We start from the raw sequence: 842 nt of genomic DNA on the forward strand, positions 1-842 counted from the left end.
TCCTGGTGGGTCTGGACAGCAGGAGCAACAACATTCCAGGAAAGATAATTAGTTTATTTTTTTCTCTTTGTTGTTCATGACTTAGTGTATGTTGCTTTCAGTTGTACTTTGACTTATGTTTGTTGACTTGTGACTGCAGACATTGATATTATTTTATAGTATTTGGATGATGACATTAATTATATTAGTCTTGTTGTATTATGAGTATCTTTTTTGTTAATATTCTTTGTTCTTGTTTGGGAAATTTAAATTTTAGTATTGATGGAATGTATTTGATGATATAATGACCAGGATATTAATTTGGATATAGAAATTAAAAAAATATATTCAAAAAAAACCAAAAAAAAATTAGAGACGGATTTGAGACGGAAAATTTGAAAAATTAGAGGCTGAAATAGAGACGGAAATTTGTAATGTTTTAGAGACGGATTAGAGACGGAACATTTTCTCCATTTTAGAGACGGAAAATAGCAAACAAATACTTTACCTTTAGAGACGATTAGAGACGGAAAGTTCTTTTATTTATCGACGGAATCAGAGACGGATTACACTTCAACTTTCTTCTGCTTTGTCGACGGAATTAGCTACGGAATTTTCCGTCTCAGGATTAGAGACGGAATGGTTCCGTCGCTAATAATTTAGCCACGGGGCTTTCAGCCACGAACTTCGGCGACGGTTTTTTCCGTCGCTAATTTGCTTTAGAGACGGAAATCCGACTTTCAGAGACGGAAATTTCCGTCTCTGAAAGTCGGATTTCCGTCTCTAAAGCAAATTAGCGACGGAAAAAACCGTCGCCGAAGTTCGTGGCTGAAAGCCCCGTGGCTAAATTATTAGCGACGGAA

The 842-nt window shown here is 36.0% G+C and overlaps 1 protein-coding gene across 1 annotated transcript in view; it reads right to left on the reverse strand.

The window, feature by feature from the left end:
• LOC105157438 (putative late blight resistance protein homolog R1A-3) overlaps nt 553-842 on the reverse strand; it is a 3,618-nt gene continuing 3,328 nt past the window's right edge. Inside the window, exon 3 of the mRNA XM_020692469.1 lies at nt 553-584. Coding sequence (XP_020548128.1) covers nt 553-584 — 32 coding nt within the window. The remainder of the gene's footprint in view (nt 585-842) is intronic.

This window comes from Sesamum indicum, linkage group LG3, assembly GCF_000512975.1.
Source record: "Sesamum indicum cultivar Zhongzhi No. 13 linkage group LG3, S_indicum_v1.0, whole genome shotgun sequence".
Classification (NCBI taxonomy): domain Eukaryota; kingdom Viridiplantae; phylum Streptophyta; class Magnoliopsida; order Lamiales; family Pedaliaceae; genus Sesamum; species Sesamum indicum.